Below are 12,336 nucleotides of genomic sequence, written 5' to 3'. Positions count from 1 at the left end.
TGGAATGGAGTGCTCCATTTCCAATACTTGTGTCAAACAAAACAAAGGCAAAGATTTTTTTTTTAATGTTATGGAAAATTCAACTTTTTTTTCTTTTCCCTCCATTTAATTTAAAGTGAAATTTTCTAGCAACGGTCTTGTCAAAACCAGTCTATCCAAATCAGGGGGAAAATCAAATATCTGCTGAGCGTGTTCCGTTCATTTCAGTGTGACTGCTTAATTTAGAGGCTAACACACATCTACAAAAGCTGGCAACCCTGAAAACTAATAGATACTTCCATTTCCGCCTGTAAACTGGATGTTTGACTTTCAATCTCATCCGTGGTCAGACTATAAAGACTATTTTTACTAACTTGGTTTGCACTAAAAGTATGAAATAAAATAAAAAAAGACTTCTTGAATTATAACCCGCAAAAAATGAAATTGCTTTTCATATCGTTATATTTATATGTTGCTTTTTATGTATTTACATTTATGCTAATTCTAAAGCAGCTAATAAAATTTGAATGAAAAAAGTTAGGGAAGAAATATAGGCGGTAGAAAGTTATTCGCTCAAATGCATACCATCCGTTCTCCTCTCAAGTCTTTATTTTTAATTTTATTAGCTGCTTTAGAATTTACATAAATATCTATTTGGGAGAGCAGCAGCAATTTTCGTGCATTATAAACAGAAGTCTTTTTTATTTTCTACTTTTTAATGCGAACCAAGCTAATAGAAATAATCTAGATTCATTTCGTTTTTAAACATTTTATTCATGTAATGCTATGCAGTTTTTCTTTTGAATTAAAATAAAATTACCTTCAGAAGGGTCCGATGGGACTAATGCTGCTTTGCAGACGGTACTTCGTTTTCTTCAGATAACGTTAACTTTCTCTTTTTAGAGCAATCCTTTTCGTCATTTTAATTTTTTTCTTTGGGTTTAAAAAAGCTTGTTATCGGTTTTGCTCGCTTCATTATGCAACAACTTTCACTTTGAATGTACTATTTTAACCAGACTGTACAACAGAATATGCAGTAAATACTGGCTGAAAAATCAATGTGATTGCAATGGATACTCTAGTTAGCAAAGGTCGTTTTGACTATGACCTATGACACACACGAGACCAGACCAACAAAAACCTCTATCGCTTCGAATTCCGGTTATGCTATCATTTTTGAATTCGAAGCCCAATGATCTTTAAAGCAGCAAACAAAAACATTTTCTTCAACTCAGAAACAGAGGAATTGTCTTCAAGAGCTGAGGAGGCACGGAAAAAAGGGAGAAATGCATTCCACGAATAATCTTTCCAAGAAGATTAACCAAAGGACAGTCGTTTCGCGCACTTTCATGGCAGAAGAGTAAAGGGGTGAAATTCACAGGTTTGACATGTAAAAAAATGAACATTTCAAGTTCATGGTTAAAGGTCATTCAAGTTAAAAGCCATTTCGCTCTGTTATCTGGATTAGTACTGTTCTTTGGTTGCTCTCTTTCTTAAAATTGTGATTCCTTAGAAAACCGAAATGATTGGAGTGAAAAGAAAGTATAAGTTTTTTTCAAGTGATAAAAAAAGGAAAATCTTAGAATACTGGCCAAGTTAGATTTGCAACAATTGCTAACCTCAAGTGGATAAATAATGAATAAAAAAAAAACATTCAGGGACCAAAAAGCAATAAAAGGCTTTCTTGAAAAAGATATGCTTAAAGTGTCTTTTACTGTCAAAATGATTCCTTAAACTCGCAATAAAGCACTTAATAATGTAATAATAGAATAAATACCTAACAAAACTAATAAAGAGGAATTTTAATCAAGAGCCCACGTTGTCTTTAGTATCGAATTCAAATTTTCACCATCATATTTCAAATTTCTATAAAAAGTCTCTTAAAGCCCCCGTATTTCAAAACGTCTTTATCTCGATTTTTTTCTTTAATGTGAAATTCGAAATATACAGATTCGACTGTATGCAATATTCCCACTGCGCGGCTCATAAAATTAAACATATTTAACAATTTGCAGAATCTATGACAAAGAAAGGCTGCATATACGTGGATTTAATAAATCAATCTCATTTCTAAAGCGAAGTGTCAAATTTCACTCAATTATCAAAAAATTGTCGCAGCAGAAGGAGGCGTCTTTATGCTTGAGGGTCGCACATGGAGCAGATTTTCAATGGCATTGGGGGGGGGGGGGAGCGAAGTGAATTTTTGACCTTTGTTACTCAGAAAAAAAGTCGTTTTTTCTTTTTTTTTTCTTTTTCTTCTTTTTTTCCTTTCTTTTCTCTCTTCTTTTTCCCCTTTTTTTTGAGACTAACGTTTCAGGGGAGGGGGGGGGGTTGTCCCCAAAACCCCCCCTTAGCTACGCCCCCGGAGTGAACGTAATAACAGAGGAAATTATTCTAATTGTTGATTCATAGATGGAAAAAAAAGGATAAAGATACTGTTATAAATAAAGACGACAGCTGATAAAATGGTTAACGCACAAGGCATTAAAGTATATAGGTATTAAATAACTAAGCTTTCGATTTCAAAACGCGGCTCTGATCATCTGATCAAAAGAGCACTAAAACGTAACTTTAAAAAACGTACACGAATTCATTCGCAATGTAATCGATTTTTGTTTTTTAAATCAATTTTTTTGAGCAAAAGATGACAAATGAGAAAACAGCAAAGAAGGTAGTTAATTTAATCTGAAAATAAAGATGCTGTCTTATGTGAAACATGCTAGCATCCTTAGCATTCGAGACAAATCTCAATTACTGTTTATATCCTAATTTTCTATCATAATATTTTTCCCTTATAGGTCTAACTCATGTTTATATCATTTTACAATAATTCATCTACGTTGCCATCATAAGGAATTTTTTTTTTACTTCAAAAAATGGAAGAGACCATGTTATAGGAAATTATAGGGCCATGAGAAAATAATAATCTTGATCTATTAATTGATTCATATATATAAGTATAAATATTGTAAATATTTATTAAATTGCTCTTATGTGATTCGTTTAGTGACCTGCCCAAGTGCAGTACTGGAGCCATGAACCGAGTACAAAATTAAGTAATATAAACAGAGGCGCATCGAACTAACATTTTTTGGAGGAGGAAAATTCTCATCTTGCTATGATAAAATAAGAGCTTACACGCATTTCATACATACATAAAATCTATGAGAAGGAACGTTAACATCATTAAAAAACAATTTTAAAAATTAAAGAAAAAGAAATGAATTTTTATAATGCAATATAATCTCCAAATTTGCCGAATCTTCAGCAAAATTTTCCGAATAAGGAATTTTTGGGGAGATAACTGTGACGCCCCATCGAGGCACCTCTGAATGTGAAACATCATCATTTCTTCATAAGCTTTACAGTTTAAATTTCCTGAACACTTTTCTGCGTTTTTTTGAATCAAGGAAATTTTGCTTCTTCTTTTAAGGGGGAGGGGCGGCAGATTTCAAATCTGCCTTGGAGCGGCATGGAGCTAAATTCGGCTCTGAATTTGGTATCGAAGATGGCTCATATAGACTCGTTGCAAATCGAAAAGATGAATGCTTGAAGAACATGGAGCTATTTATGAAATGCAAACACTTGTTTTAAAATGCTATTTTTGTGGCATCCTATAATAGGAGCTTCCCGTGTTAACAATGCGTACTCCGGATTTTTTTCAAAATTAAAATTCATTGCTAGTATTTTTGTTTTAAGCTTTTAAACTGATGTGATGCTAACCCTTTAATTTCCTTTTTCGTTTAATTTTATTATTATTTTCTTAATCCCGTTAGTCGTAGGTAACAAGAACGAGAGATACTTCATATACGATGCTTTTACCATACTAAATGCTTCCTTATTTAACTAATGTATTTTTGCATGACATAAAAAAGATAAATGTTTCTTGCAGGACGAAATGGATGTTTTACGAGTACTAGCAGACACATCAAATGTGAACAATCCTGTTTGGACAGGAATGTTCGACACTTTGGCATTTCAAAAAGTCAAGAACATCTTTACGCCAGTATGGAGCAACGCTACCGATGCGATTAAAAGAATATCCCAACAAACGAATCATCCACTGAACATCATGCTTAAGCCTGTCCTAAAGAAGTCTTTGTACAAGTTGTGGAAAGATCTAAACAAAAAGGTATGTGCTTTCACACATTGAATCTCACATTGAATTCATATAATATGAGCTACAATCAGCTTACTGAAAATGGAAGGTTTGGTCACGCCTAGGACATGAGCCAATACAGTAAAACCTGTTAAGTTGACCACACTTGTAAGCTGACCACATGTCAAAGGGCGATTCTTTCGTTACGTGTGTTACTTTTACACAACATTTTTAACTTTAATGCCCTTTATGTTTTACATAAGCTCATTTTTTTACATGTGCATTATGAGTTACATGGGTTAATATTATTTGTAAATATCTTTTTTTGAAGCTCTTACATTTCCAGTTCAAAATGAATACACTCTGTACAAATGTGCCTGAAGAGTGTTACGAGTGCGGCCGCATGGGAAATTGTTTTCATTCAAATGTCATTTTAGTAAAAAAAAAATATGATTTATTTATGTCAATTTCAAATCACGAGAGCTAAAAGTTTCCAAGATTGTTGACTAGGGCCGCCCACCCAGGAAGGGAGGGGTTATGGTGCAGACTGCGCCATTGAATAGAGGAATTCATTTTATAGAGGTTTTTTATGCCATTTTGGGGGCAGGAGTTGCTGTGTAGGATTCCAGGGGGATGGGCCATCTTCTTTGGAGGGATGGTAACCTTTGTGGTAAGTTATGTGGTTTGGATTTTTCCTGTCCACATAACGCCAGTTACCTACTTGTATTTCAGCAACAGCATCTGTTTTATTAGATCAGTCATCAAAAATCACTATCAAATCTGGTGCAGATCATATGCATCTGCATGCCATAATTTTGCCCTTCATAGCTGACATAGCGTTCATTATTTTGATACCTGGAGTATATTTTACATTTTTGCACAGGTTATCTTCAAGTCACTATCAACTTTACTGAATAAAAATACTTTGATTGAATGTGTAGGATCTTATATTATATTAAGGAAATCATTTGATGACTGAACTTTTAGGTTTATGAATTTACTGATACTTTTCTGCCTAAACCAAAGATTTTACCTTTTCTTTCACTCTGTTACTAACCTCTTTGCCGTGCATGTGGGCAACAAATATTTAATTAAAATTTTTCTTTAGGTATGGAAATAATTTTCCCTTTGGTTCTATTTTCTTTCTTAAAGTACAACGCTTTTTAAGCTCATCTTCATACAAAATCATTCATCTAAAATATTTAAAAATATTCATTGTACTGAATTTGAAGATAAAAATATATATATAATTAAAAAAACAAAGCAAATAATTTTATTCTATCCTCAGTCTGTCATTACCATCTAAATCTTTATACTTTGTGCTGGATGGTAATGACGTGGTTGGTAATGACATTTCACTTCATTTTACCTGGCATGAGCTAAACTGTAGCTACCATTCTAAAAATTTTGCACATTTTGATCAAAGGTTCATCTAATGTCAGCAAATAAAAAACAAAAACACATAATAATGTTCAAAACAACTATCAATAGGTATGGATGGTAATGACAGCAATAAAAATTTTTCTAATTAATTTGATAGCTACACATCTAAGCAAGACGCATGAAAATTTCCACACAGTAAATTTTTGCTTTTCAAACAAACTTAAGGAAGCTGCTAGTAAAGCTGAATACTGTTTGGGTTAATAGTACAACCTAGTGGTTATGAAAGAGTGTAAAAACTGTTGGATGGTATTGATGCAAAATGTCAGGGACAAATTAAAACTGTTTCACTAAAATTTCAAAATTGTAATCAACTAAAAAATAAACTTTGTTTTGAATTTGATTATGTGAGGCAATTATGAAGAAATTTTTTCAAGGCATTTTTTAGTTTTATTTGCAGTATAGTTAGATCACAAAAGACGAACATTGAGTCAAGGGACAGTAGATGTTAATGACTTTTTAGTATATCTTTTTAGTCTCAAAAAAAGGGGGGGGGGTATTGTCTATCACTGTTAAATCTATGTTATTTTGTTTGGTAACAGGTGACAAGTAAACAGTATTAAACAAAAATAGTTTTAAAAGATTTATGAGGTTGCAGCGAACACGAGACGGAAAATTCCACATTTCTAGAGAATGACCCATACATATAAAAAAGAGGTTTCATGACATTTCAATGGACACTACCATGGACTATTTGTAAAGTGAGTTGGTTGCTTGGTGAGCAGAAAGCTTCCCGTCAAACAGGATAAACAATTTAAAGGATCTGTCCATACCTCTAAGGAGTTGGCGGTAGGGGAGCAGAAATAGCTGAGATGAAAGAGTAGAACAGGGCACAGCTTTTTGCACGGATATTATTTATTGTCTGTATTTTTTAGAATTGAGAAACCCAAGTCATAAAAATTCAACTAAAACATCATATATTGTGTTTTTAAGAAACAATAATGACAAGCTTAATTTTACGTCTTGTTATCTTAAGACAAGTAAGTTTTATGTTCGCTTAGCGAGGATTGGTCTGTTTAAATTTTACTACTCTTGTATCCTCTCTGTTGTGAAAGAAAACTGCTTTAGATAATGATAATGAAGTACCATATTTTAAGTTAATTTGTTGGCGACTGTTTCAAGTTATTTATTTGACTGATTATTCAAAAATGTAATGGAGTTTGTAATGTTTTATTTAGATGACTGGCTATTTCAACCGTGTTTTTCACTTGGTTTAATGGCTTTTTTTCTTAAATGGCGAACTATTTTACATTTAAACCCTTTTTTAAAAATTATTTGGCGAGTTATCCTTCATTTTAATGAAACTCTTAGTCTTGTTTAATATCTTGTTCTGTTTAAAAGTTCATTAAAAACACAAAATAACGTATGGTAACGCCTAACAAGTAATGGCGGCAATGAATAAAATAAAAATAACTACCAAAAGATTAAAAATGCACCTAATCACGTAGCTGTAGCGGAAATTACTGCACTAGTCTTAAAGCTGGTGGGATTTTTTTTTTTTTTTAATTGAGCTTTTCACTTCATTCAATGGTTTCTTTTCTTCTCATGGCGGATTATATTAATTTTAACGGTTCATTTTAGTTATTTAGCGAAATATATTTCATTTTAATGGAGCTTCGTCTTGTTTAATATCGTGTTTTGTTTAAAATTTCATTTAAAGGCAAAACAACGTATTGTATTGCCAAAAAAGTAACGGCGGCAATGAATGAAATAAAAATGATTGCTAAAAGAATAAAAATTAGCTACATCACGTACCTGTAGCGGAAAAGTATCGAAGTAGTCTTCATAACTTTTACCTTTAAACTCTCATGGACTCGAAGGTAGTCTCTAAATTCTTGTTTATATGTGGATGGCAAAAAAATTTTACATTTGTCCCGTATGGAAAACAAGCAAAAGTTTTTGTGTTTCTCAGTTTCAATTACAAGATTCCACCAGAACAAACATACAACAAAACAACTTCATAAAAACCTGAAAAGCAGTGATTTTCAAACTTTTATTTTTCGGTCCTTGATGACTCTGGGGGTTGAATTTTTGTATACGTCCTCCATAGAACCTCTAAAATATGTATGCAAAAAATCATTACCACAGACCCCCGGGGGACTATCACAGACTCCCGGGAAGGTAAGATGTGGATTCCAAAAACGAATGAAGAGGAGAGAGGGTCAAATGGCACAAAAGGCACACAAGCGCTAAAGAATGTGTTTTGGACTAACGTCAGTCTGACTCTGAAGTACATATTTTACACTCGATTCAAAAAAATTCAGTGTGAGTTTCATCCCTCTCATAAAAACGTAATTCTATACCAGCATAACTAATTAAAACGTGGCAATTCTTCATTCCAGAGGACTGAGCTAGAGAAAGAAGTTTGGATCGATCTGGATGCCGCGATGAAGAGCATCCAGCCGTTTTATAGCTCTCTTCAGACAGTGGCATCAAATAGCCTCACGGTTATGAGGCACTCCATTTGGAAAGCGTACAATACTCTCAGAGAAGAGTCAGTTATTGGTAAGTACTTGAACAATCTTAATTATTTTAGAAAAGCTTTTCGGAATCAAGTAGACTGACGCATCTGTTAGAGAAACAAAGCCCGGACACTCTCTCTTAATAGGGTCAGATTCCACTTGGCTTGACCTACCCTCATCGAGTTTCCTAAAATTGTTACCATAGATGAAGAGTGAAAGTTGTAAATAAAACGCGAAAGTAAGAATTTCTATGTCTTTCACGTGAACTAATCAGGGTTGCCAGCGGTTGAAAAGTACCTAAAAATGAGTAATTTACCCTCATCGAGTTTCCGAAAATCGTTGTCATAAAAGAAAAGTAAAAGATGGAAATAAAACGATAAACTAAGATTGCCCACTTTTTTCGGCTCTCTAATCAGGGTTTTCAGGGGATAAAAGGTCTTCAAGCGAGAGATAACTTACCCCTCACCGGGTTTTCAGAAATTGTTGTCATAAATAAAGACTAAAAACTGTAAAAAAAAAAAAAAACGTCAAAGTAAGGTTGCCTACCTTTTTCCGGTCCTTAACCATTGTTGCCAGGGGGGTTAAAACGTGCCCAAAAATGAGCAATTTACAATCATCGAGTTTCCACACAAGTTATATAGAAAAATGTAGGTAAAAATATTACAAAACCGATGGTGTAGGGTTGCCTAAGCAAAAATGCTCCAATCATACTGCTGTTGCTCGAAGTTTTAAAGTTAAAAACTCTACAAACAGCTGTTTCGAGGTTGTAAAAGCAAACCCTTTCATCAGTTCATAAAAGAACGATAGTACACTAAGTCCGTCGTCTTACTTTATGTCATATTATTATTAATTTCATTGTACAAAATCTTCGACTGCTTCTTTTACAAAATACCTGTTTCAATTTCACGATAAAATTCACTTTGAGATATACAGTAACCCATTTAAATAAATCTACAGCTCAAACTCACTTTCATGATAATTTTCTGCAAAAACAAAGCACTTGAAAAGCCAAAAATTAGCTTTATTGATACATTTAAGCGAGGATATCTCTGAAATAAGAACCAACTTCATTTTTTATGAATATTTTTTGATCTTAGAGTAGGAATTAGTAGTTGGAGAGACCTAGTTCGATCATTGGCATGGCAAAAACTTAGGCAAAGATCTCAAGTCACATAACTTATCAACGACGAATGGTTGACATGTTTTGCATGAAACTGGCGAAGGAAACCTGATTTCTTCCAATGCTTCGCTTTAAAATCTGTCACGTGACTTGATGTCTTTGGTTTACGAATGAAAGCCTCCCCTCCCACCATTTTATCCCTTCTCAGTGTTCTTAACCACAGGATTTTTACCACAGGAGGCTACTTAAATTAATTGGAAGTTCCCCAAAAAACATTTCTAATTATCAGAATAATCAGTTATTGTTTTTTAACAAAGCTTTCTCTCTTTTTTTCAGTGTGGTCTTTGGATTATTTTGATGTGCCTTACTACCTACAAAGAAGTTTTGGAATGATACCTTATGAAATAAAAAATTTTGCTACGAAAATTTTCATGAAGGACCAACGATTCATTCAGTTTCAGTTTACCACAGCCGAAGCCTTGAAATTAGCTTCATTTAAAGAGGTAATTTCTTTGAATAATCAACTTTGCTACTGCTTTCAATCATGAACACTAAGTATTTTTTGCTACATGAAACAAAAGCGTTTGACAGCATTCAGTGAAATACGAAAGTACGGCTTCAGAAACTCTTGGTAGTTCTTTCATGGAAAAAATGCTGTTTCAGGAGCACCAAAGTAGTAGTTTTACTGCATACATTTTTGGAAAATGTTTCATTTGCTGCCAATGCCGAGAAAATGAGTTTTCTGTTTTAAAAAGGTGACAAAATCAACTTCAAAAAAAAAAAAAAAAAAATGCTGCCGAGTATTGTTTCTAAAAGGAAATATTATATATATATATATATATATATATATATATATATATATATATATATATATATATATATATATATATATATATACTGGGTTTGTCCGGAAAGTAATAGGACTGAGTCGATTAAAAAAAAATTATTGAGCCAATTATTACAATTCTTTAAAAACTTTCAAAATATGCTCCTTCTGCGTCGATGCAGCGCTGCCAGCGCGATTTCCAAGCATTGAAGGCGTCACGGTAGGCATTCTTCGGAACAGCCTTGAGAGCCGCGGTGCATGCTGCTTGGATCCCCTCTGTCATCTCAAAATGCTGGCCTTTCATCGGCCTTTTCAGGCGAGAAAACAAAAAAAAGTTGGGGGGGGAGCACATCTGGGCTGTAGGGCGGCTGCGGAAGCGTTAAGATACCGGCCTTGGTCAGGTAGCTGTTCATCTACTTTGCGCACACCTTCCGCATGTTCAAATGCACCGTCACAATGTCATAAACCACAGGTTTTGGTAAATTTAACATTTGGGCAATGAAACGAATACTCTGTCGACGGTCTGAGTTCAAAACTTTGCGCACACGAGTCACATTGTCGGTGTTTGTCGAGGTCGAAAATCTTCATCGGCGACCTCTTCCCGGCCCGCCAAAAAGGCATGGTGCCACCGAAAAACACCACTTCTTGCTAAAGCAACAACTGGGTAAGACTGCTTGATCATATCAAACGTCTCTGTCGCAGATTTACCGAGTTTCACACAGAATTTAATCGCGTACCTGTGCTCTAACGAACGCTGCATTTTCGGCTTGCACCACTCACAGAAACACGTCACGCGAAAATGCCTGTCCTGACTCTCCAGATGCTCGGAGACAACCGACTAGCCGCAAGTTTGTTAGCTAGGAACGCCCTCTACCGAATCCAGTCGGCGCGTGCACGCTCCGAAGTACAGTCGCGGCGGGAGAAAATCAGTCCCATTACTTTCCGGACAAACCATATATATATATATATATATATATATATATATATATATATATATATATAGTGTATAAAATCTGTAGCTATTTAATTGTTTTCTGTTTATAATATCCTTAGTGCAAGAAAATGACACAGGTTTATGAGAACATGGCAAAAGTATTAAAATGTATCGATGAGAGATAAAAGTAGGATTATACATGCATTACTATTTACTTAGGAGCATCCCCTTTCAGTATTTCAAAGACATCTTTTACTTTCAAATTACATTGACCCTTTCTCATGTCATCTTCCTCGATATACTCAGTTGCGATTTGTAGGCCCTAAGGTCATCTATTGAATAATACTTCCCATATTTGCGTGATTTGTTTGTTCGAAGATATCTTCGAGTTGAACCGAACCATTGCTTCGGTTAATCGTCTGGTCAGTGCTAATTCTATATTAGCTACCAATTTGTTTGGCACTCTTTGCTTCCTTAAGAGGTTTTTCCACCTCCAGCTCAGTCACTTTTCTATGCCGGGCGGTTGAGTGCTAATAAGCACGAAACTGCAGTCCTCGGCTGGAATGACTGAGCTGGCGGTGTATTTCATGTATTTCTGCCTTAGCCCTAGCTTCAGGGAGGTAAATTACTGAATATAGTCAATTACTATGTTTATAACTTCAACCAAAGAATAATTTCAAGTTCAGTCGCACCATTAAATTCAGCTTTTTAAAGAACCCGGTTAAAAGATTTTTTTTTTTAATTTCGTGCATTTTGCTTGGAATGACAAAATACTTATGGTTTTATTCGAAAATGTCCGTCAGTTCGCCGTAGAATTGCTCCATTACTTTTTATTTTTATATACTTATAGCCAGGCTCTGGAAAAAGATCTTTGGCCTTGACGCGCCTATTTTTGTTTGGATTGAAATGAAAAAGAAGAAATTCTTAGAATAGCGCAAAGCCGATAATCATAATTGGCCACTACACTTCCTTTTTTAACAAATGAAATCATGAGTAAAAATGACAACAACGCATATACAGTACAAAAAAAAGTAGTATAAAAGAGTTAAAAACTCATCAAACAGCTGTTTCGGGGCTGTCACATGCAAGCCCCTTCATCAGTGCAAAAAAGAACTAAAAGTCCACACAACGTAAACCGGTCGATAAATGAACAAAAAATGGAAGGCAGCAAAGTAAATAGGCATGGAAACCGGAAACACATGCGTCACAGAACAACAACGACACCTATAGTGCGGAAAAACGTCACAAACAGAAAAAAGTTTTTTAAAGGTAAGATTTCCAAACACTGGGGAAAGGGTTAGTACTCGACAAATCGTTAACTATTGAAGCAAAATTTTTCCAAATGTAATAGGATTCCCAAAAATCTAAATCATAAATCGAGGAACACCCATGAATAACCTTAGCAGAAAGAAAATCGAAAAAATGATTGAAAGACCAACAGTGTTGTGCAATCGAGGAACGTTTTAAATCTAGCTT

At 34.5% G+C, this 12,336-nt stretch overlaps 1 protein-coding gene across 1 annotated transcript in view; it reads left to right on the top strand.

The window, feature by feature from the left end:
- LOC129234685 (uncharacterized) overlaps window positions 1-12,336 on the top strand; it is a 93,692-nt gene that overhangs the window by 42,186 nt on the left and 39,170 nt on the right. Inside the window, exons 8-10 of the mRNA XM_054868729.1 lie at window positions 3,872-4,111; window positions 7,861-8,023; window positions 9,437-9,603. Coding sequence (XP_054724704.1) covers window positions 3,872-4,111; window positions 7,861-8,023; window positions 9,437-9,603 — 570 coding nt within the window. The remainder of the gene's footprint in view (window positions 1-3,871; window positions 4,112-7,860; window positions 8,024-9,436; window positions 9,604-12,336) is intronic.

This window comes from Uloborus diversus, chromosome 1 (genome assembly GCF_026930045.1).
Source record: "Uloborus diversus isolate 005 chromosome 1, Udiv.v.3.1, whole genome shotgun sequence".
Classification (NCBI taxonomy): Eukaryota; Metazoa; Arthropoda; class Arachnida; order Araneae; family Uloboridae; genus Uloborus; species Uloborus diversus.
This window is presented reverse-complemented; position numbering and strand designations above follow the sequence as displayed.